This window comes from Nematolebias whitei, chromosome 1, assembly GCF_014905685.2.
Source record: "Nematolebias whitei isolate Nwh7 chromosome 1, NemWhi1, whole genome shotgun sequence".
NCBI classification, from domain to species: domain Eukaryota; kingdom Metazoa; phylum Chordata; class Actinopteri; order Cyprinodontiformes; family Rivulidae; genus Nematolebias; species Nematolebias whitei.
In genome coordinates this window covers 51,776,426-51,798,986 of record NC_056498.1, presented here as the reverse complement: position 1 = coordinate 51,798,986, position 22,561 = coordinate 51,776,426, and the positions used below count along the sequence as shown (strand labels likewise).

General features: G+C 40.5%; 1 protein-coding gene across 1 annotated transcript in view; it reads left to right on the top strand.

The window, feature by feature from the left end:
• The window catches only part of pde10a (phosphodiesterase 10A), a 94,265-nt gene extending 72,089 nt beyond the window's left edge, over positions 1 to 22,176 (top strand). The window contains 20 exon segments of the mRNA XM_037678433.1: positions 643 to 671; positions 1,994 to 2,114; positions 3,445 to 3,494; positions 3,578 to 3,718; positions 4,341 to 4,496; positions 4,646 to 4,696; positions 5,197 to 5,255; positions 7,326 to 7,377; positions 7,729 to 7,871; positions 8,007 to 8,099; positions 8,224 to 8,410; positions 9,870 to 10,012; positions 11,630 to 11,713; positions 11,796 to 11,946; positions 12,025 to 12,180; positions 16,053 to 16,225; positions 16,350 to 16,461; positions 16,670 to 16,750; positions 20,467 to 20,555; positions 21,995 to 22,176. Of these exon segments, the coding sequence (XP_037534361.1) occupies positions 643 to 671; positions 1,994 to 2,114; positions 3,445 to 3,494; positions 3,578 to 3,718; positions 4,341 to 4,496; positions 4,646 to 4,696; positions 5,197 to 5,255; positions 7,326 to 7,377; positions 7,729 to 7,871; positions 8,007 to 8,099; positions 8,224 to 8,410; positions 9,870 to 10,012; positions 11,630 to 11,713; positions 11,796 to 11,946; positions 12,025 to 12,180; positions 16,053 to 16,225; positions 16,350 to 16,461; positions 16,670 to 16,750; positions 20,467 to 20,555; positions 21,995 to 22,094 (2,171 nt within the window). The 3' untranslated portion in view covers positions 22,095 to 22,176.
• Positions 22,177 to 22,561: the final 385 nt, after the last annotated feature.

The following is a 22,561-nucleotide window of genomic DNA, read 5'->3' as shown; positions in this document are numbered from 1 at the left end:
CAAGCTTCTGTTGTGAGGAGCAACACATGGTTTTGCTTATTTGCAGCTTGTGGTGTCAGCTCTTTTGTTTCTGTCGTTGTGGGTGTTGACAGCAAACCCACCCAGTGTTCAAACAGCCCGAGCAAATGTTCGACTTTTAACAACTTCACATTTGTAGAATCGTACTTGAAATTCACATACATATATATATATATTTTTTTTTTTTTTTTTTTTTTTTTTATGTGTCTCAGTGACTGAACTGCAGAAGTGCACAAACAGCAGTTTCACTTCACCTCCTTTGTTAATTTCTCACCAATTTTTTTAAAACAAACGCACACGGCTGCAAATCTAGTATTTTACGTACCTGAAGAATTTATCAACGCTAGAAGGGGAAACAATATATATATATATATATATATATATATATATATATATATATATATATATATATATATATATATAGATCTATATATATATATATATATATATATATATATATATATATATATATATTAATGCTCACATAATATAGAAAATTTGCAGAATCTTACTGAACAGCTTGTTGTAAAAAGGACACGGCAAAAAGAAGTTTGCACGCAACCTGATCCTGCAACCGAATCTCACTTTCATTAATCGTTAACGTTGCGATTTTTCTCTTTACAGATGACACATCAGCTAAAGAAGTCAGCAGGGTAAGCTTTTATTTTAAATGTCATAGAAAAGAAAACGCCTTACGGTTTTACAAAATCCATTTAAGACTTGCTGTTACAAAATGTATGAAATAATGTAAGAAATTTAAAATAATTCCTAAGGGAACGTTTGTGTGATCCAGCGGACAGAACAAACGATTGGAAAAAATCGATCCCCTCTCGCCACATGTGTTCACACCTTTGCCAGTCATGTCAGGAGGGGGGGTCTGGTCGTCAGCACTTCCAGCAGCGCTGTGCAGCTTTAGTGGAAATGAACTCACACACACAAACACACACACAGGCAAATAAATGAGGTTCCCTCAACCCCTCAGTGCGTCATCCATACGTCTGTGCAAACAGGATGTGGGAGGGCAGAAGGCATCCCATTGGGGAAGCTTTCTAGTGCACCACTCTCCCTGCTGTCCTGTCCTCGCCCTCTCTGTAGGCCCAGAAATAGGCGTCTCTTTGGCCTTGTAAAGAAAAGGCAGAAGTTTGACATAGCAACACTTTAAGGGCAGGGGCTCAGCAGCAGAACTGTGACTGATCCCTGAACTGAAATGCAACAGGGAAAAGAAAAGATTTCAAATCCTGTCAGTGGAGAAAATTTGAGAGAAAATTCAAACCATCTTTCCTACTATCGCTTCTGGTTTTCCATCTGATGAGGCAACTTTAAAAATGTGACTAGAACCTGATTTATGACTGTTTTTGTCCTGTTGAGCTCTCTGAATTGTCAAAAATAATAGATTCATCCAAACCATCCACATATCTGCTAGATCCCATCCCAACCAGGCTATTTAAAGAGGCATTTCCATTAATTAATAACCACATCTTGGATTTGCTTAATTTGTCTAATGAATGGTTGCCTACCACAGAGCTTTAAGATTGCTGTAATGAAACCTGTATGTAAGAAACTTAACCTTGACTCAGGAATCCTAGCCAGTTATAGACCTATATCTAATCTAACTTTCATCTAAAAAAAAATTATAGAGAAAATAGTTGCAGGTCAGTTGCATGAACATCTGCAAAGAAATAATCTGTTTGAGGAGTTTCAGTCAGGGTTTAAAGCTCACCATAGCACAGCAACTGCATTGGTGAAAGTTACTAATCATATTCTCATGGCCTCTGACAATGGACAGGTGTCTACACTGGTCCTGTTAGACCTCAGTGCTGTATTTGATACAGTTGATCACAATATTCTACTATAGAGGCTTGGATATGATATTGGGGTTGCAGGAACAGCTCTAAAATTGTTTAAATAAACTGAATTGGCTTGAATTCAATGTTTGTGTGAGGCTACAGCGATGTGATGTCTGTGTGTCCAGCAGTACCAGGACACGAACATGCAGGGCGTGGTGTACGAACTAAACAGCTACATGGAGCAGCGACTGGACACTGGAGGAGACAACAAGCTCCTGCTCTACGAGTTGTCCAACATCGTCAAAGCAGGTAAAAATCAAAAAGAATGTCGCTAAACCCTCATGCATCAGTCAGATCGCACTAAGCCTGCTTTTAGAGACTAACTGTAGACGTTTATAGAAACAAAAATGTGTTTATGACAAATGCATGGATAAACATCTCTCGGGTCAAATTCTTTTGATGTCCTCAAAGCAACTTAGAGAAGAAGAGGGATTTTCTGTGGTAAAAACCTTAAAAAAAAGTCAAATTGTTGGTACATTTTTATTAAAACTGCTTCTTAATACGATAAACACAAACCACACGGTGATACGATAAGAAGGGAGCAAAAATATATAAATGTTTCTATTATTAACTAGAAGCTTTGTTCAATTAATAATAATGTAAAAACACAATTAATTGCAACATTTAGTAATGAAAATAGGAAAAATCTTTATCATTTCAAAAGCGTGAAGGTTTTGTCACCTGCCACTGAAAGGCAAAAGTAGGTGCAAATGTTTTTGCTCGTTTGTGTCTGTCTGTTAGCAAAACATCTCATGAATTGATGAAAAAGCATTGATTTTAATGAAACTAGCAGAAAGTAATCATTGAATTATCATTGATAAAGTGTTGAAGTCAACTTGATTCAAAATGGCTCCCACAGCCAACTGACATTAAAACCCACATAAATGGTTATAACTCAGTCAATTTTACAGATACTGACAAATATTGGTGTGGAAGAAGATTAAATTAATCCCCAACACATCATGAGCACTAACAGACTGCCCAAGATCTTTCTCATGAACTATTTGGAGTCACCTCGGTTTATCTGTCAGTAAAATATCTCACTAATCACTGGGCATATTTTAATGAAACTTCCAGGACATCGTTACCAAGTTTACGCCTACAGCCGTTTAACATTTGGAGTCAACCCAAACCAATATGGCCACCACGTTGTACTGAAAACACAAAAATGGTTATAAGTCAGTCAACTTGACTGATACTATGCAAAAATATGACGTGGTAGTAGCTGAGAGTCATACCTGAGAATGACATCTAGCAATATTACGCCTATAATAATTTTCCAGGTTTTATCATAGCAGCTGCAGCGCTGTAACTTCTCAACATAAGATGATCTCAGTGTAAAACTCTGGCATTAAAGGTGGCGGGAGATATGCATTCCAGCTAGGTCTTTAAAGTCATTCATTACAAGTTCACCTACTGGAAAAGGAAAAGGAGGACTGGGAATGGGATGCCAAAGAATTAGATTATACTGTTTTCATGATTCTTTTTTGTATAAATATGCCTTTTATTATTAGAGACATCTGTCTGAGACCGGCAGCTGCTGATAATTGTTCCTGCGCTGTCTTTTCTTTCTCAACAGCAACAAAAGCTGATAGTTTTGCACTTTACTTCTTGGGAGAATGCAACAATGTGAGTACAAGAGCCTTTGACTGGATACGCTCATTTAGGTGGTGTCTTCAGTTTTAATCATTGTTGTCTCTGCTTCTCAACAGAGTTTATGTTTATTCACTCCAATGGGGGCCAAAGACGGCCATCCAAACCTCGTCCCGTCCGGCCCCATCGCATACGGGACAACAATCGCCGCTTATGTTGCCAAGACTCGCAAAACACTGCTGGTGGAGGACATCATGGGGGTACGGCTGCCGTCATGAAACCGGACCTACGCCAGTGATTACAACTAGAGGACAACTGGACTTGTCTCGTTCCTCGACAAAAACATTTCATGTCTAAGCCAAAAAGCTTCTTGTGATCCGATTATGGATTGGGAGTTCCAGGCAGGAGCCAAAACGTCTTGAAGAAACAAGAGAAGTCTAGTTGTCCTCTGTTAAACTACTTGCCATGTCTTGGATGAGAATCTACACCAGCGTATCTCTCATTACAACAATCAATATGTCCCGGCAATGCTGTAATGTTTATTATAGAGCTCTTTAAATGGAAAATTAATGTCTACTTTTTATGTAATATAATTGTAACCCTTAGGATGATTTGGTTGTTTATTTAGAGAACAGGTGGTTGCAGATCATGAACTATTTGATAAAAAACAGGAGTTTTACTTAAAGTGAACTGAACAAGAAAAGATCCGTAGGAATACAAGTACTAAATACCAAACTGGCTTTTTAAAGTCTTTATATCTTATTAGTTGTCCTCGGGTCATTTTGACCTAAGAACAGCAGGAGGGTTATGACTTGCACTGTTAGTTTAAAGTCTCGTGTGCTTGAATGAAATAAAAAGCTAAACAGGTGTTTGTGTTTGAAGGACGATCGATTTCCCGACGGCACAGGGCAGGACTCAGGGATCCATGTTCACTCTGTCCTGTGCCTCCCCATTATCACTGCCATCGGGGACCTCATCGCCATCTTGGAGTTGCATCGGCATTGGGGCAAGGAACCCTTCAACATTAGTCACCAGGAGGTCGGTCTGCAGACAACAATGACTTGAATGTAGAAAGCGGTGCAGTCATTTTCCAATTGAAGTTACGCTCATTAAAACATGAGATTGTGTGTCTTTATCGCACAATCTTCTTGTAGTTCTTGAACACTAAACGTCCCCATCTTTTCCAGGTTGCAACAGCAAATTTAGCGTGGGCATCAGTTGCCATTCATCAAGTACAGGTAGGCAAACACCAGTAAATTCCTGCTCGGAATTTGATATTGTCCTTTTTTTAACTGGTACAATGTACCGCAACACTCCACTGGAGACAACGTGTCCTCTACTAGTCCCATTTATTATGTTTCTGGGTATCTTTGTTTGTTCTGGTTCTGCACTGGGGAAATCCACTGGGTTTTCGCTGCACCCAGTCCAATCAACTAGACCATAGGTTCAACAAACAGCTCCCAGGCGACGTCATTATGTATTACGAAACGATAGTACAAAGCCCCCCGAGGAGCGGTGTCCCACTGCAGAGCCGTCCACAGTGGACCTCTGAGCCACAGTTAGCGATGAAGCGCGGCGGTTAGTTACTAACTGATAACCTGTGTTGTTACAGAAACACAGGGAGAGTGTGTAGACGTGTTAGTAGACACTGAGCTGGTCTGGCTGCTGAATCTGTTTTGAGATGCATTTTTCTGATACATCTGTGTGCTTGATCGTGACTTATTTTTCTTTCTGACAGACGTGCAGAGGCCTTGCCAAACAGACCGAGCTCAATGACTTCCTGCTAGACGTGTCAAAGTAAGAGCTGCTCTTATAACTGTTTCTGTAACGCCTAATGAATCGACTGTAAGTACATTATAACTAATGCAAGCTCTAAAGTGAGGCTGTTTTGCATCTTTTGTCAACGACTTTTGCAATCCCACAAAAAAGGAATATACAGTAGTCCCTCGATTATCGCGGGGGGTTACATTCCACACACCACCGCAATAGGTGAAAAAAACGCAAAGTAGGAACACTATTTATTTATGTTAAGGATTTATAAACCTTTCCCATGCTCTTGCAATGTTCTATACGTAATTTTAACAACATACGTGTATGTACAGCACAGTACTGCAACATTTTACTCACCAGCTCTGCAGAGCAGCAGCTCGGTTCTGGTCGGGCTTGGTTCACGTTCTGCAGACTTACCCTGCAGTGACGAAGTCCACCGCCCCGTCCAGGTTGAAGTGCACATGGATAATTGAGCTTCAGGAAGCTTCAGGATAATTTGCAACTTTCCTGCCGGTTCTGTGAGCTTAATAGCGTTGGTGTAGTCTACGTGATACTTGGGCATACAGAGTATACCCACTAGAAAAGCTTAAAAATTTCAGTATACCCTCTTAAAAGTGCCCAATGATACATGACATATCATTAGGCACGTGTCATTGATATGTTAAACGGCAGTTAAATGCTTCCATAACAATCTATCAATATGCAGCGCTTTGCTTTGATACTGTTTTATAAATTTTATAACATATTTTTAATACAAAGCCAACTGTCGTACAAAGTTTGTTGTTCATTTATTCAAATATAAGCATCAGAGAAACTTGGAAATGTTCAATATGCTTAAAAATCAAAATAAATTGACGATTACATTGTACTAACCAGTGTACTTTGGTTTCTAAGCACATTATGCCCACTACAAAAATGTAGACTACACCACTGCTTAATAGATAGATCGTTACTTCTGACTTTGCATTGCAAAACTTAGACTGGTCACGATAAACAATAAATCAATTAATCTCAAGATAAATGAAAATTATCTACCTCAATTTCATTTATTAGCTTTATTGTTTCTTCATGTCTGTCTCTTTCTAGTGGACACTGGATGACAAAAAGCTCAACTTCGATGCTCTTCACTGACCCCTCCCTTTCTCCTTTCTCTTTAAAATCCATTTTAACGATCCAAAATCGCGTTTTTGGATCGTTAAAAGCAGCTAAGCTGCGAAGGTAAGCTATAAGCTAAGCTAACAGGCCGACATCGGGGAAAAAAACTCCGTCTTGTCAAAGCTCCAAAATTCACGGTTGAAACCTGTGCCTTCATGTAAAAAGTTGTTTTTCTCTGCAAAAAGAAGCTGAGAACTTGTTTACGGATTTTTTTTTTTTTTAAAGCTTTGTGTGACAAATGCTATGCTAAAGAGCTCAAATCACATCGAGCGTCCGCCATTTTGAGAACCAAAAAACAGGAAGGAGAGACGGCCCATGTCACATCCTATCCCATTTTTTCTTAAAGAGACACACTGCTTGCTCCCTCACTATCCGTCCTTCAGTTCAAACTGTCTTATACTGCCATCCGGTGGTCAAAACGGTACTGCACTCAAAACAAATTAACCAACATTTCTCCTTAATTTTGACAATAACTACTAGTTATTGTCAAATTTCAAACAATATTATCGTTTATCGCAATAATTTCTGGGACAATTAATTGCCTAGCAAAATTTGTTATCGTGACAGGCCCAGCAAAACTCTCCCTCCATTTCAACAGAAAGCAGTGGCCAGAAGCACTGTTGACTTCTGGGTAGTGTAGTTCTTTTGAACTGCGTTACACTATAGGTTTTTTGAAAGAAAACTACAAAATGGCGACGCCTATCTGAAGTTTTTTTTTTTTTTTTTTACTTTTTATCCCGTACCGTCCCAATTATGTGAGTAATATTAAAGTTGACAATCTTGTGTTGTGTACAATCTTACGTTGAAAAACCCCGAAAGAATGCACAAAAGTCAAACTGTGAAGTAGCGAGGGACTACTGTATTTCATTTTAGGCAACTTCATGTCTTGGAAGTAAATGTCAAGGTTTTCCTTTTTTCAACCATTGTTTTCTTTTTGCACAGAACATACTTTGATAATATTGTGGCAATAGATTCTCTACTTGAACATATTATGGTAAGCTCAATTTCTGCAAATTCATATTAATTCCTTGCCTTTAACGCTACACATGCAGGGAAACCGTGTTAACCTATGTGCATTACAGAGTAGCAATACACCCTGCTGACACGTTCTAGATAATACAAATTAAATAAACAGTATAAATCAAAATGCGCTTAATATCATAATGTGTTTTTCTTTTTAAACTGTACTTTTTAAATCAAAACCTTTTCATTTTAACAACGTGATGTGCGTTTTTACTCTGTTTTTATCTTCCGAATCTCCACCTCTTTGTATTTAATATTATATCTGATTCAAATAAGCTGCAGATTTTTAGGTTCTCTCTGTGTCGTTCTGTTTTTTTTACAGATATATGCAAAAAACCTGGTGAATGCGGACAGGTGTGCACTCTTCCAGGTAGATCACAGCAACAAAGAACTGTACTCTGACCTGTTCGACATCGGGGAGGAGAAGGAAGGCAAACCTGTCTTTAGGAAAACAAAAGAAATAAGGTGTGCATGATTCAGTATCCTCTAGCTGTATATGTTTTAAACTTTCATTGTACACATCTGTGATTGATTTTTTCACATGATTTTTTGTTTCAGTCCACTTGGCCTAGAGTAAGAACTTTCTCTCTGTCTCTACAGGTTTTCTATAGACAAAGGAATAGCTGGCCAAGTAGCTCGGACAGGGGAAGTCTTAAATATCCCAGATGCCTATGCAGACCCACGGTTTAACCGGTAAACACAAAGATGATCTAAATAAAGCTTGATTTTAAAGCTTTATTTAGGTTTCAAACATTTAATCGTTCCAGGACTCTTCTACAAAGCTGAAAAAAAAAACCACCTTTGTGCTTCTTCACAGAGAAGTAGACCTCAAAACTGGCTACACCACGCGGAACATCTTGTGCATGCCCATCGTGAGCAGGGGGACCGTAATAGGTGTGGTGCAGATGGTGAACAAGTTAAGCGGAAGTGCCTTCACTAAAACGGACGAGAACAACTTTAAGATGTTTGCTGTCTTTTGTGCTTTGGCCTTACACTGTGCAAATGTAAGTACCTCAGCATCCTCAGAGTGTGTATTGATACACTCTTACATAAAATATGATTAACGGCCTTGGTTTCCTTGAAGGAATGCACATCACCCGCCTTTCACATCCATGATTTAAGCTAAATTCATCATGCAGTTGTGGCGTCATAGCTCTTTTGGTCAAACCTTGTAAATGGCATTTTGCTTAAGCTCGTGTGATATTAAAATAATGTGTTAAGGATTACTTTCAGCTACTACCACACCAAATATTAGCTAAATTTCTTTAAAACCGACTGAGTTACAGCCAATTTTGTGTTTCCCAGGATTGGTTGGTTTTAGTGGCCATTTTGAATTGAGTTTACTTCAAAGGTTATTCAGTTTTAGATGCTCATTCATTGATTATTTTCTAAGAGTTTCATTAAAATCCCTTTAGTGGTTCTTGAGATATTTTGCTAACAGGCAAACACAGTTGGCTCCAATAGTTAATGGCAAAGTTTTAAAAGACAATCTTGCGCTATTGGTTACCACTCAGAGTATGTGATGAGAGTTACTCTCAGCTACTACCAAATTAAACTAAAACTCAAAATATATCAAATTGGCTGTGTTGTAGCCCTTTTTGTGTTTGTTGAGGTCACTTAGCTGTAGCGGTTATCTCATATTGAGTTGACTCCAAAAGTTAAAGAGTTGTAAATGTGCATCTAATAATTACTTTCTGAGAGTTTTATGAAATAGTCTCCAGTGGGTCATGAGATATTTTGCTAACAGACAAACATGTTGCTTTAGTTAGTTTATTTGTTTGTGATGTAGTCAGTTCTGACTGTTCCTGTCTGTTAAGCTTTGATGTAATGGCTCATGATCACCTTCAGCTGCAGTATTCCAAATGTGCTTCTGTGATCTTGTATTTTTTTTTTAAAATAGAAAATAGTTTCTATTTAGAGTGTACATTTGCACAAAACATGAAAAAAAGCTGCTGATTATCCCCTTCATGAGTCATTTAAAACTCCTGAAGCCTGCATTGTGTGGTCTGTCTGTCAAGGCGTCCTCTCGCTGTGAAACCTGACTCACTGTCAGCTGCGTGCGACACTCTTACGCACGAGCTGCGTCACTAAGTCGGTTTTAAAATTAATGCGGGATGTTAATATTTTAAGACGAGCGCTGCACGATCCACGCAGCGGCGGGATTTATGTTCAGCTGTAATTTATGCCCCACGTCTCCAGGGAGCGTCACTCGAGCCGGCTCCTGATTGGCTGTGATTTATGGTGGAAGGTGTGAGGCTTGGCGTCTCCCACCTGACCATCGCACTGCTGCTCTTTCTTTAGAGGGGACGGGTCGGGAGGGATGCAAACCAGATGTGAAGAATCAGCCCCTTTCGGAAATTCCATCAGTGACGCATTACGGATTTAATAACAGTATTGTAGAATATTTCAGCGACGCTTATAGGTCTGGAGCATTGAGCGTCTCTCATGTGATTTTGTCTGCAGATGTACCACAGGATCCGGCACTCTGAATGCATTTACAGAGTGACGATGGAGAAACTGTCCTATCACAGCATCTGCACGTCAGAAGAATGGAAGACTCTCACCCAGCTCAACCTCCCAGAACCCATTTATAAAGAAATAGAAACGTGAGCATCTCTCATTTGCAACAAAGTCAAGTCAGGTCATCTGGACGGTTTCTTTTTTTTGTTGAGACGTTTCGTCCTTCATGCATCCATCCATTCCATTCCTTATCACCAGCAAACTGGTTGGCCCACTATGTGAGTGTGCTGCTCGTGGGACTAAGTTTAGGCTCCCACATACCTGGGCATACTTTGTTCTCCGTAAGCCGCGCGGACACTGTGAACACTGCGAACACTGTCCGCAGACGGTTCTGACTTCATATTCGAGCGTACACCCCGATGGGCTGCAGACCAGCTCCGCAGGCAAGGGGCGGGACAAATTGAGGTTGCCGATTGGTCATTTGCTGACACGCCTACTAGACTGATTGACAGGTCACAAATAAAACAAAAACTGAAAGCTACCGGCAGCCCAGGAGCAGCGGCAGCAGTGCTCTGTGTTTATATTAGGGATGCACTGATCCACTTTTTTCACTTCCGATACCGATTTGTGCGGTTTAGTGTTGCCGGTACCGATCCAATATCGATCCGATGTAGAAAAGCATGGTGCTGCATTCTGTTCAACAAACTCAGTGTGCTCTTTATGGTGAAATCTCTGGAGGTGTTTGATTAAGTTGGTAGTGTTATAACTGGAAGTTTTAGTGACACCCCCTGGAACCGTCGCTGTGCATGTACTGCACGTAGCTGTCGAATGTGTTGGCTGACGTAGTGTGAAATAGTTGCAGATGGCTGATCCTTTCGCTCGCTCCATTTTGAAAACATTCTAAGTTAGCTAGCGAGTGATGTCACTCAGAGCACAAAGCATAGAATTAGAGTGAATAGATCTGTCCAGTCCTGGATCGGTCACATTGTCACGATACACGATCCAGAATATTTTTTGATATCGGTACCAATATTGATATTGGTATCGGATAGGTGCATCTCTAGTTTTGTGTGTTGTTAATGAAAAGTTATTTAAAAAAAAAAAAACAGGGAGCGCTGGCCCTGCAGCCCACACATCATACCATCCCACTGGGAAATCTCCAGGCCCTCCCGCAGCCGCCCTGGACCTGATTTTAATTCTCTCTTTTCTCACAATTTCAGACATAGCGTCAACGGATGAGGAGGAAGTGATCACTTGCCTCTTGAAAAAAAAAAAAAAAAAGGCCATTAAACCAGATCAGGGATGAAGAAAGGGAATTTAATACATTAGTGTCGCATACAAAACAGTCCGTCGCCGGGAAGTTTATTGTGCGACACCGAGTACGTGTACGCAGTCGTGGAAATTGATCTTTGTGCAGACATGGCTTGTGGACGTCCATTTCGAGTCTGCAAGTCTAATCGGGTACGCGCTGACCTCTGAGGAGTGAAGTACACCCGAGTATGTGGGAGCCTTGTTGTGGCTGCACTGACTGATGAAATCCTTTGGATGACGGATGAAACGTCTCAACAACAAAACAAAAAAAACGTCCAGATGACCCGACTTAACTCCGTTAGATTTTTTTACCTGGATTATTGAGTGTGAACTTTGATGCTGATCTCTCCTTTGCGTTGCTTTTATGTCGAGCGTTTCCTTCTAAACTTTTGTCTTCATATCTCCAGATGCTATTTTAAGACTTTGCTTTCATGCCTTTCTCTGTCCTCCAGCTTTCAGTTTGACATCAGTCCCTTTGAGGAGATCTGGCCGGCTGTTTTTATCTACATGGTTCATAACTCCTGTGGACAGAACAGGTTAGTGTCGCACAACCAGGAATGTGACTGTGTCTTAGTTGAAGCAAGCGTCAAACCTTCTTTTTATTTTCTATGGACGCAGCTTTGAGCTGGAGAAGCTATGTAGGTTCACCATGTCCGTACGGAAAAACTACCGCCGTGTGCCGTATCACAACTGGAAGCACGCGGTGACAGTGGTGCACTGTATGTACGCCATCCTTCAGAAAACAACCGGGACCTTCACGGAGCTGGAGGTTTGCGTCATCTAAAGTAAATGCTTGATTTTAGATTTTTGAGTGATTGTTTTCTGAATTAGCCCTTCTGTTTTACAGAAGAAAGGTTTGTTGATAGCCTGCCTGTGCCATGACCTGGACCATCGAGGGTACAGCAACGCATACCTGCAGAAGTTTGACCACCCACTGGCTGCGCTGTACTCCACCTCCACTATGGAGCAGCACCACTTCTCTCAAACCGTCTCCATCCTGCAGGTAGAGCTCCACAGTAAGCGCAGTAATAAAAAAAAAGATGTAAATAAATTTTTGTCTTAATTTACACATTCATTGTCAAACAAGCAGCTTTATCATGCAACAAAAACATCCTTAAGAAAAATAGCAAGAAATGGATGAAAAAATACAATATTTCCAAGAAACAGTTATGTCAGAGATTATTCCACGTGTAAACTTATTTAATTTGCAAGTCAAAACAAATTTAAAAAATGAAAGTAGCATTCTTTAAAGGAATTCATATCACCTGCCACCTTGCAAGCCAAAGTTTTAACCAAAGATGCTGCTTAGTCTGTTAGCACTCAGAGTATGTGTTTTAAGTAACTGACAGCTCCTGCCACACCAAACTTCAGCTCATAAGCTATAAAACTGACTGAGTTTTAGCCATTTTTGTGTTGGCTAATATTGATTAGCCGTGGCAGCCATCTTGAACTGGAGTGACCCCAAAAGGTAATCAGTTATAGAAGCACAACAAGTGATTACCGTATTTTTTGCCCTATAAGTCGCAGTTTTTTGCATAATTTGCATGACGTATTTATGGATTTCTTCCAATATTTATAAACCAGTTTTTGCCTGAGATATGACCGTTTTCATTCATTCTGACTGAAAATATTGAACGCTACCATTTTCAGCCGTTAGATGGCAGTCGAGCAAATGTGGCATGCTGTTGTATCATGCAATAGGTAAAAGTGGCTATTAATGACACAATCGGCTTGCCATAGCCTGACACCATTGTCTACCTGGAGCAATCGTCAAATCAGCTTCATTTCGCTGTGCTGCCCCTGCAAAATGCAGCTGATTTGACCATTGAAGTGCATTTATTAAGTAAAAGTTCAACTGAGTCGAGCTAACAGATAATTGTTTTTAGGTGGTTATCTTGTTAAATTTCTAAGAAGTGGACATCGAGTCGCCCTGTGCGCATTCATGTTTCCACGTCTTGGCTTTTGAAAATGCAGCTGATTTGACCATCAAAGTGTATTTATTAAGGAAAAAGACTGAGACACACATTTGCTATAATTTCAAGCAAACAAATAATTGTTTTTAAGTGATTCTCTTGTTAAATTCTTGTTAAAGTCCTCCCGTGCACGCTCTCTCAGCCGCCATTTGGCAGCCAATCGATTTTTGGCACAACACCGGCTCACATTTCCAGGTTGTCAGCGGTGACACATAATAGATGCGACTTATACGGTGAAGTGACATGTTTATGGATTTTTCTACTTTATTAGACATATTTGGACTGGTGCAACTTATACAGCGGAAAATACGATACTTTCTGAGAATTTCATTTAAATCCATCCAGTGGTTCGTGAGATATTTTGCTAACAGGCAAACAAACATACACACAGGAAATTAGATGTCTGCTTGCCTTTCATGTTATTTTCAAAGGTGCACTGGCATAAATCTGTCATTTTAACCTGTAATCTCGGTACTCTCTGTTTATTTGTCCTGCACATCACACAGATGCTTGATTACATAATTATTCAAGTAATTTAGAGTTCATACTTTGTGTTCCTCAAAGCATTATTGAACCAGCTGAAAAATGCTGCTGGTAGTGAGCAGTTTGCATAAATGGGAGTTCTCCATCAGTAACAGTGTTTAAGTGTCAATTACAAAGCACTAAGTCAAAGTGGCAAAGTGACGATACACCCGCCTGCTTCTTCTGCTCTTATAATGCCTCCTGCTGTTTTACTCTCTCCAGAAAAATAACGTCGACCAACATGCTGTAAAAGGAAAGATGGTTCATAAACCGATCCACCTTCTCACGTTGGTATTTTGGCCCACAAGAGCTTCAGTTGTGCGGCTCGATGACGCAGCAGACTTTGTGTTGCTTGACCACATTTAGCCACTTTTAACTCGTCAACTTGAACAAAGTTGCATAAAGTTATGTCCGAGCCACTACCACGTTCTGTTGTAAGAAGATAAAGATTTGATTTTCATGATGGCCGCGGCAGACAATCGAAATGATCAAACATGAGCATGAATGGAACAGTCAGTTTTACAGATCTTCTTCTTCTTTCGGTGTTTCCCTCTTCAGGGGTCGCCACAGCGAGTCATCCTCCTCCATCTCACTCTGTCCTCACTCCAACTACCTCCATGTCCTCTCTAACTGCATCCATATATCTCCTCTTTGGCTTTTTCCTGGCAGCTGCATTTTCAGTCTGGCCTCTCTAACTTTATCTCCCAGTAGAGTTGCATTCGGGTCCAAATAATCAGACCCGACCCAGCCCATAGCCATAATTTCCAAACTTCACCGGATCTGACGAATTAACAGTAATTACATTTTTAATTAAGCTTTGACTGCTGGTCGGCGGACGCGTGCGGCTGAATAAAGGGCAGAAGATCGGAGCTGAGGGGGTGTTTGCCCATTCGTGGACGTCAAAGTGCATCAAATGGTTCCCTAACTTCTGCCTGCAATGGATCTTGCTCTGACGTGTCGGATATTTTGTGTTGTCACATGTTTAGGTCGTCGGCTGTGTGCGTCTGCTGAGTGCAGCGGCTGAATGAACGTCCATTTGTGCGATGGATCGCTGGCAGTAGTCCATCTGAAGCTTAACTGAACTTATCTCTCTCAAGGCCGGTCAGTGCGCGGTCAAACGGCCGCGTGTGGCAGGGATAGTATGGCAAGCCATGTTACCATATATTGGATCGTCAGCCGTGCGCCTCCGCTGACGCAATCAAAAGCCCGACACCGACCCGGCCCGCACATTAAGCACATTATTATGGACCAGCCCAGTTCGAATCCGGGTCGGGTGGAGCCGGGCTCGGGTTAGAAATGACAGCTCTATCTCCCAGTTGTTCGACCTGTGCTGTACCTCTGATGATCTCATTCCTAATCTTATCCATCCTTGTCACTCCTAAGGAGAACCTCAGCATCTTCATTTCTGCCACTTCCAGTTCTGTCTCCTGTCTTTTTGTCCATGTCTCTGTCTCCAGACCAGACAACATAGCTGGTCTCACCACTGTCTTGTAAACTTTTCCTTTGATCTTTTCTCACCTTTGTCACAAATCACTCCTGAAACTTTTCTCCATCCGTTCCATCCTGCCTGGACTCTCTTCTTCACCTTTTTACCACACTCCCCATTCTCCTGGACAGTGGACCCCAAGTCCTTGAAGTCCCGCACCTTTGTGACCTCTGCTCCTTGTAGCCTCACTGTTCATGGGCTGTCTTACTACGGCTGACTTTCATTCCTCTTCTTTCAAGTGCATACATCCACCTCTCCAAGTTCTCTTCCACCTGTTCCCTGTTCTCACCACAGATCACAACGTCATTTGCAAAATATATTCGAATACCATAAAATATACACAGATACTGAGCTAAAATTTGATCTGGTATTCAAAATGTATTCTCTGAATACGACATGTTGCTAAATTGTTTGAGACGGTCGAGGTTTGACCCAAACGACTCCGACTCCTTCATTCGTCAACATCAAATGATCTTATTTTAAAACATGGTGCCTTTCTTCGAAGAATGCTTAGCCTTTCTTTATCATATTAATGCATTGAGAACAGTTTTATAAACTTACAGTTACTTCACATGAAATAAATGTAATTATGATTTCCTTGTAAATTTATTTTCTTTACTTGAACACTGTTTCAGTTGATCCTTTTCAATGTGCAGTCTCACTTCTTTCTGCTCTTGTAGATTTTCGAGGAGTACCAGTAACACCATTTAAAAAGCTTGCAAACATTTAAATATCACTGGATGGGCTGTTTATTGGCGTTACCCTCTTCAGTGATGATCTGGACTTGTTGGTTGAGGCCGATGACCATCAGCTTACAGCCTGCTTCAGCCGAGCTGAGCTGAACGCCTCATAAGTGGAGCTTGTGCTTTTTATTGATCTCTTTGTTTTTCATAGCTGGAAGGGCACAATATTTTCTCCAACCTGAATTCCAGCGAGTACGAGCAGGTGCTGGAGATCATCCGGAAGGCCATCATCGCCACCGACCTCGCCCTGTACTTCAACAACCACCAGCAGCTGACGGAGCTTCTGACAGTGGGCGCGCTGGACTTCAACAACTACTCGCACAGGTCAGGCCGCGACGCCGCGACGCCGCGACGCCGCGACGCCGCGACGCCGCGGAGGTGGAGCCTCGCAGCAGCAGAGCTTTCGGGTTTCTCTGCACGGATCTAACGCGGCTTTGCTTCCCTCTAGGGACCGTGTGATTGGTCTGATGATGACAGCATGTGACCTGTGTTCTGTTACTAAGCGGTGGCAAGTCACACGGCTCATCGCTAACGACATCTACGCCGAGTTCTGGGCTGAGGTACAGTGGGATACTGTTCGAGCTCAAACCGTTTTAGAGTCATGCTCATCCCTCGGGTGGAACAGTCAGGCCTCTATTCTTGCCTTTACAGTAAATGTTCCTGCAACTTTGCATGTTTTATTGTTTGATTGGCCCCAAAATGTGCTGTCAGGAGGTTCGCCACAGTATGCAAACATCAAAGGTGTTTTGTTGTTTTGTTGCTCCGCAGGGGGATGAGATGAAGAAAATAGGAATTCAGCCGATCCCCATGATGGACAGAGACAAGAAGGATGAGGTTCCTCAAGGCCAAGTAAGACCAGGGCATTTTCTCATGCATCTCTAAACGCTTTGCCTCACACACTTCTAAGATGTTTGTTTGTGAACAGGAGATTTTATGGAGAACATAAGGAGGACTAGAGGGTAAACAAACAAAACAACATGTTGTTTTAAAAAGACAAAAGTTAGGTTTTAATTATTTAATTATTATACTGAGGAAGGTGGTAGGTCACCAGTTGGAGCCTCAGGGATTAAAATTGTGGTTTGGATCTTTTGAATGGGGTAATGAACAGCTAATATCTTACCTGCTGTAGATAGCTCTTTGAACAGCTTCAGTTTGGTGAAATAAAGTTTAAAAAATAAATGAAATAAAGTGAAATAAAGTTTTAAAGTTTGGGGAGTGGTGGCGCAGAGGTTAGAAGATGGGCCTGTGATCGGAAAGTCGCAGGTTCAACTCCCGGTACCGTCAACATAAAAAAAATGTGGGTGGAAAAGGTGAAACACCCACACCTCCCTCCACCCTCATTCGCCCCACTCTGGGCCCCTGAGCAAGGCCCTTAACCCCCACCATCTTCTCCCTTAACAGGTCTCTCTTGAAAATGAGTTCTCATGGCTCAATGAGACTACCTGGATAAATAAAGGGTAAATAAAAATAAATTAATCCTGACTGGACTGAGAAACTAACAGCTAGTTTGATCATAAGACCAAAATGGACTGCTGCCATCTCAGAGCAACTTTAGTCCCAAAAATGTTACAGCGATTCATGCTAACACTATTTTATGAAGCAAAACATTGTTTTCACTTTCATATTACCGTATTTTCCGGCATATAAGTCGCCGTTTTTTTGCATAAATTTGTCAGTCCTGTGACTTATATGCCAAAGCGCCTTATATACTTTTTTATTATATTCATAATGCAATTTTTGACTGATGCTTTAAATTTCGAAGGACTGCAACAGCGAGTCCTCCCGTGTGCGCTCGCTTCACTCAGCTGGTGCAGGTGGAGGAACGCTGGAGAGCTAGCAGCTCTGTCCACAATGGATGGATGGATGGATGGATGGATGGATGGATGGATGGATGGATGGATGGCACCACTCCACCCAGGCAAAACAAAGCAGTTTTGGCCATTAAATAAATCCATAATAAACACGACGGGTCAGCAGTGATGCATAATAAATGCAACTTATACGCCGAAGCGACTTATATGTTTTTTTCCTCTTCATGATGCTTTTTTGACTGATGCAACTTATACTCCGGAGCAATTTATGCACTGGAAAATATAGTATGTGTTAACCTGTTAAGGAAAATAACATCAGCAGCTAGCTGTAGCTGGTCCAGTGCAGCCTGGGACTGCTCTTTCAGAAATATTAAAATTGTCCTGCAAAAATAAGTGTGTAATGCTAAAAATTATGCCAATAATGATTGTTTATAAAAAGTGTTTACAAGAACTGCTATGAAATATTTAGAGAATGGTGTCGTTTCCTGACAGCAGCTATTCCCTTTAGTCGAACTAGCCATTATATCTTCAATCCAGCAAACTTAAAACTCTATTTCTCCAAAGTGACATTGCTCAAAGAGTTATCTACAGCAGGTAAGATATTAACTGTTTATATACCCTGTCCACAGATTACCACTTCACAAGATCCGAGCTTTCGCTTAAAGACTGAATCTTCATCAAGACATATAGAAATATTTAACTTTTACCATTGATGGTATATATTGGTGAAATTATCTACATACTTTTATTATTATATATGTAATCTTTCATTACTGAAATTATTAATTTGCTGCTAACTCTAAAAAGGTCTAATACAACTTTGAAGTGTTTATTCTGTTTAGATTTATGTGATGCTTAACTTGTTTACTTTAAACTACCAGTTTACCTTTTCTCTATTTCGTAGTACAAGTTACAAGAGGATGCATAGAATAAGGTCATTGTGCTGCGGGACAATGTCTTTGTTACACACAACATAAAAATAATAAATCGCATAAATTGAACGATTTGAACAAGAACTTCCTAGATGAAAATATTCAGAAACCTCCATTTGTCCGTTTGTTAAAACTGAAGACTTTTGTCTTTGACCTCAGAGTGTCTTCTCTTATCTCCACCAGTCGTGCAGGAATCATCTTCCATAAAGCCCAAAGATACTTTACTTATATACTTTTTACTTTGATGTCTAATTAACTTTGTACTTCAGATGAAATAAGGGGAATTTAAACTTGTATTTTTAATATGTAAAATGTGACTTCACCCATGTCTAAAAGTCATCTCTAATTCAATTCAGTTTATTTATATAGCGCCATGTCAAACAGAAGTCGTCTCAGGGCACTGAACAGAAACATTCATAAATATAAAAAAATAATAATTTAACATTAAGTATCTGAGGAGCAGACTGCTTTGAAATTAACTCCATCACAGAACTCTCATCTTGAGCAAACATGAAGGCGACAGTGGAGAGGAAAAACTCCCTCATGAGGAAGAAACCTTTAGCAGAACCAGACTCAGGACAAGTGGCCATCTGCCTCGACCAGTTGAGTTTGAGAGGAACAGATACACAATGGCAGGTCAAGATTCACATGCTAAGATAGAAATAATATCAAATGAAAACTATTAAATTTTAACAATTCATTTAAGGAAATGAGGTCAATTTGTCCTCTAGTAGTCTAAGCTTAAGGCAGCATGACAAGCCAACCCTAACTATAGGATTTATCAAAAAAAGGAAAGTCTTAAGCCCAGTTTTAAAACTGGACAATGTGTCAGCCTCACAGACAGAAACTGGAAGTTGGTTCCACAAGAGAGGAGCCTGATAACTGAAAGATCTTCCTCCCATTCTGCTTTTGGAAACTCTAGGAACTGCAAGTAAACCTGCAGTCTGAAAACGATGTGCTCTGTTTAGGAAAATATGGAACAATAAGATCTGTAATATAAGATGGAGCTAGGTTGTTGAGAGATTTGTAGGTTAGAAGTAAGATTTTGAATTCAGTTCTGGATTTGACAGGGAGCCAACGGAGAGAAGCTAAAACTGGAAAGATATGATCTCTCCCACTAACTCCAGTTAAAACTCTGGCAGCAGCATTTTGAATCAACTGAAGACATTTTAAAGAAATGTTTGGACATCCAGATAATAAACCATTGCAATTGTCCAGTCTAGACGTGACAAATGCATGAACCAGTTTTTCTGCATCATTTTTAGATAAGATGTTTCTAATTTTAGCGATATTACGCAGGCGGTTCTAGTAACGTTTTTAATGTGGGGGATAAAAGACATGTAGATCAAAAATAACACCAAGATTTTTATCATTAGAGCTGGATGTCAGATTAATGCCATCCAAGGAGTGCGAAAGACTGAAAAATGCATTCCTAAAATGCTCGGGTCCAAAAACTAAAACCTCTGTCTTGTCTGTGTTCAAAAGGAGAAAAGTTAGGGTCATCCGGGTTTTTATCTCTTTAAGACATGCTTGTAGTCTAAATAGCTGATTGGATTCATTGGGTTTAGAACTACGCATATTGTCTTCAACTACTTTACCTTTCCTTTAAAATTAAAAGATGTGAATATTTCAGTTTCAACACTAGAACAAGTTTTATTGTCATATGACTCAGTCCTTCTCAAATTCAAACTCCTCAGTCATGAATAATCTGTGATCAACACAGCGCAGTCAACAGAAAAGACTGCTTTAAGTATATATTTATCAAACTGGTCTTGACGTGACAATTCAACCTAACATGTTGGTTTTGTTTCTGTTTCTACAGGTTGGCTTCTACAACTCTGTTGCAATTCCATGCTTCTCGACTTTATCAGAGCTCTTCCCTCCGTCTGGTGCTCTTTTAAAAGCCTGCAAGTGAGTTTTTATTGAAAAGATGAGATTTTAAAACAAAATAATCAAAACATTTGGTGTTTTGTGCATGCACTTGTGTGTCTAAAAAGTCAAAGGCAACAGGGAAAACTTTATGGCACAACATTGTCGTTCTGATTTTACAACTGATGGATCAATAATCACCTAACCGGCGGCCAGAGGTCACCAGGAGTTCATATTCCATTCGATCCTCTGACTATATGAATAATTAAAGATTCAACATTATAGGATGGAATGCATCCTGTCCTCTTTCTCGCCCAAGTTTTAGATCATCATATGTTGAGAAATGACAAATAAACCTTGCAAAACAGTCAAAACTTAAAAATAACTTTGTGTAATTTCTGCCCTCTACTTCAATAAGCTTGTAAAGTATTTACGCTGGTTATTACTGGTTTATAAACGGGATTGTTTTGCACATTTGCTCACCCTCCTGCTGCTTTGTAAAATATATCCTTGATCAGCGGGATCTGTAAAATATGTAATCTGTAAGGCCCAGCAGAAGGCTCTGAGGGTCAGCAGGCCGTGACGCCGAGGAGCTCATCCTAAAATCAGCTAAAGAGGTGATCTGGTCAGCTGGCAGGGCAGCTGTTTCTGCACTTGTGTGTTTAATTAAAAAGTTGTAGAAAAAAGGTCAACAAGTCTGAAAAATGAATTAAAATGTAATGTGCATTTAGTCAGTTTTAACAAACCTAACCCCATTGTAATGTATCCTAAATATAACATCAATATTATATTTTGAATAAAGCTTAGTATGTGTGTCTGTTAGCAAAATATCTAATTGACAACTGGATTCAGTTGAAAGAAACTTTCAGAAACGTATAATTGGATGCACATCTACAACTGATTTAATTTTGGAGTTATTCCAGTTCAAGATGGCAGACACATCTAATCAACATGAGCCCACACAAAAATGTCTATACAGTAGCCCCTCGTTTATCGCAGGGGATCCTTACCCTGAAGACCCGCGATAAGTGAAAAACGGCGAAGAAGGAGTAGTAGTACAAGTAGTAAGTAGTATTTTATTTATATAGATAGATATTAAGGTGTTTTAAACCCTTCTCACACTCTTGCAATATTCTAAACAATGTTTCTAAACTCTAAATGCTTTTAAAGAACACAGAATGTCATGATTTCAGTTCCCTGCCTCCTCTGCTCTTTGCCACCTGCTCTTGGCCACGCCCACTTCTTTGTGCTGCACAGTGAACAGCTGATCAGCTGCAGCAGGAAGTTTATCCTGCAGTGTGGGCTTCACAAAGGTGCAGCAGGTGCTAAATAATTTTAAATAATTTCATTTAAATTTTTAAAAAATCCATGCCGATCGTCCATCAACCAGCCAATTGTGTGTCGTGTCCAATCTTATTTTGAAAAACCGCGATGCGATGAACGTTTTTCATTTTCGTTTCACATTTTCTTTGTGTTTGCAGGGAGAACCTGAACCATTGGGAGCAGATCGCGCGAGGAGAGGAGGAGGACATCATGCCCAGCCGGCCCTCTGAATCAGGTCCCGTCAAGGTGGATAACTGACGACCAAAGGGGGGCTGCTGGCCCTGCAAAGAATCCAAACCGAATCCTGCCACGCTCCTGAGACTTCGACAGGGGTGACGACGCAGCCCATCCCGGGTCCGCGGGAGTTCGATTAGCTCAAAGAGACTTGGCTTTGAAAACACACAGTTACCTCATCGGGTGACGGAGGTGTCCACACTGACGGTTTCACCGATCCCAGAGACTGACAGATCTTGTGCGGGGAGGGTCTTTAACCCGTCGCCCTGCATCTTCTCAGCGTGGGAATTAGTTTGGTAGAATGACTTAGTCATTTCACTCACGTTATTTGGCTGTTATGTTGTTTTTTGTGACTTTTCTTTCTTAATTTGAACTGATTCGTTTATGATCTTGTATTTGCAGAGGCCTTACTCTGAACCTTTAACACACACGTGAATTTATTTCAGTTCAGCCTCTTTGGAAGTGGTACTGTTTGCCTTTTGTTTTACGTT